Source organism: Gavialis gangeticus, unplaced genomic scaffold, assembly GCF_001723915.1.
Source record: "Gavialis gangeticus isolate Ggan-Ray unplaced genomic scaffold, GavGan_comp1, whole genome shotgun sequence".
In the NCBI taxonomy this organism is placed as follows: Eukaryota; Metazoa; Chordata; order Crocodylia; family Gavialidae; genus Gavialis; species Gavialis gangeticus.
The window spans coordinates 26,474,297-26,476,610 of NW_017729026.1; the positions used below are offsets into that span (position 1 = coordinate 26,474,297).

At 39.8% G+C, this 2,314-nt stretch overlaps 1 protein-coding gene across 1 annotated transcript in view; it reads left to right on the forward strand.

The window, feature by feature from the left end:
- The window catches only part of REV3L (REV3 like, DNA directed polymerase zeta catalytic subunit), a gene marked incomplete at its 5' end in the record, with an annotated part of 167,150 nt that overhangs the window by 147,039 nt on the left and 17,797 nt on the right, over positions 1–2,314 (forward strand). The window contains one exon of the mRNA XM_019520079.1: positions 1,277–1,414. Within this exon, the coding sequence (XP_019375624.1) occupies positions 1,277–1,414 (138 nt within the window). The remainder of the gene's footprint in view (positions 1–1,276; positions 1,415–2,314) is intronic.

Sequence of the window (2,314 nt, forward strand, 5' to 3'; positions counted from 1 at the left end):
CCCCCCCCCCTTTTGGCACTTTTTAACTCTTCCTTTACACTGCTTATTCAATAAAGGCTTACCTCTAACAACTTGCTCCCTACTTGAGTAACCCCTCATCATGCCCCATCCCCAGCCCCTGGAAACCCAAAAGACACTCCTGCCTCCCACCCCCTTCCAGCCACCCCAAGCCAGGCAAGCACACTGCAGACCTCAATTAACTGCAGGCTCTTGAATTTTATTGGACTCATGTTGAGGAGAAAGGGGAGAAAAGAAAAGTGAAAAATACCCCTGCCACAGGTCACCTGTCCCCTGGGACCTCCAAAGCACAGGTGCCAAGCACTCCTCTTCCCCTCTACTTACTAGGATGGGTGCTCACTCCCATTCCCTGGTGTTGGAGCTACAGCACTTCATTGCCTAAAAAGTGCTCTGCTGCTCTACCTGGAACACTAGGGCACTGTACACGTGGACACCTCTGACCTGCGACAAGTTGTAAACCTGTGATTGAGAACATTTGCAAAAGGTTCAGTTCTTACTTCACCCTCAGTCTCTGAAATTCTCTTTGCAGCAAGTTTAGACATCTTAACCAAGTTGGATTCTTTTTTTTCTTTTTTTAAAGGGAGGAATGGCTATCAATGCAGTGATTGTTATTTAACAAGTGTTTAAAGACCTTTTGAAAACTTACCTCTATTGAATCAAAAAAATAGGCATACAGAATAACAACCCAAAGCCACTCAGAGAATGGGTTCCTGGAAAAAGTGTGACTCCAAAAAATATACTGCATCCCAGAGGAGCAGCTAGTGAAAGTTTAGTTATTGTGGAAGTGCCTTATTCTCATGCATTGACATTTAAAAAGTTACACCAACTCAAGGTCTTCCCTGTTGCTGAAAGATTTTTCTTCCATTTGATGCTTAAAGCTAACTTTGTTAAACTAAGTGTACAATTATATCAAAAGAGGGTCTGGTTACAGTCCAGAAAAGTAAGGGAATTTATAATGAAGAATACCTCTGTTACAGTGTGTTTACTGTCTCCCTGAATATTGCAGGGTTCTCAGAAGGCATATCACATGTTGCAGTATCTTCCTAGGTCTAACAGGGTGACTACAGTTAAGCAATGACACTCTCCTAATCTGCTTTCTTTGCAGACCTTTAATTTATTTTTGTTTATTTTTGTGACAAGACAAAGGGTGAAAAAGGAATAAAAATAAATAACTCTTTGCAAATTCTCTAAGAATTCAATCTTACATTGCTAGTAAATTCACATCAAAGAAGTGCTAGCTTTTTTCTTAATTCAACAGGTCTATTTGCCATGTGTCTTGCAAACCAAGAAGAGGTATGTGGGTTACATGTATGAAACACTAGACCAAAAGGACCCAGTATTTGATGCAAAAGGTATAGAAACAGTCCGAAGAGATTCCTGTCCTGCTGTTTCCAAGGTAAGACAACATGCATAATCTTTTAAGTTAATGAAATATGCTTAACTAGTTCTTTAAAATTTGTATACAGTGCTGCCTCCTAATAATATTTAAGTCTAGAGAGAGCACCTTTGTTTGAGGTTTTTCCTACCTTTTCCCCCAGCATTAGTAATTTGAGATCAGGCTTTTTTCACTGAGGGTATTGCATGGTACGACAGGGTCCTGCCAATTCCCAGTCTACCATCTGGCAGTCTTTCCACCCCCTAATTTATTCAGTGCATTTACTCTTTGGAGAACACAGGACCCTTCCTTCAACACTATACAACCTCTACAGAATGCCCACCCTGGGTCTCCATCCATTTTCTTCAAGTACTTGGTACTTCTCAGGGAATTCCACTACCTAAAGGTATCCCTGCCAACTACAGTTTTCCCTATGCCCAATAATTCATGTAGAATCTATGCTTCCTTAATTGTGCATTTTGAACTTGACTTAAAAAAATCTTTTGTGCCCAGTCAAATCAAGAACAAATTCTTCCTAAAAAGCTGAAGTGTTTGCCTCAGTCAGTTGTCCCAGCTACATGTTCTTTTTTTGTTTTGTTTTTACCTCTGACTTGTTTCATCTGTAGTTGATTCAGACAAGTTGGCAAAAGAATGTTCTTCTGTCTCATTCCAAAAAAAAATCTCTTCAATAGTTGAAAAATGTCAGGCAGAGGAGAGAATATAAACACAAGAGGTAAAAATGATACAAGGTTGATGGAGCAACTGCCACTAGAATCTCTCTAACATGGCCCAGTACCCCATGCGCTTCTTTGTTAGTCTTTCTGTTAAGCTACTTTTGATTAAATCCAAACTGTCTTTTTGCATTTGTTAGTTTGGGAGTTATTTTCTGTTCTACAGCCATAGCATACTACTTTATAACTG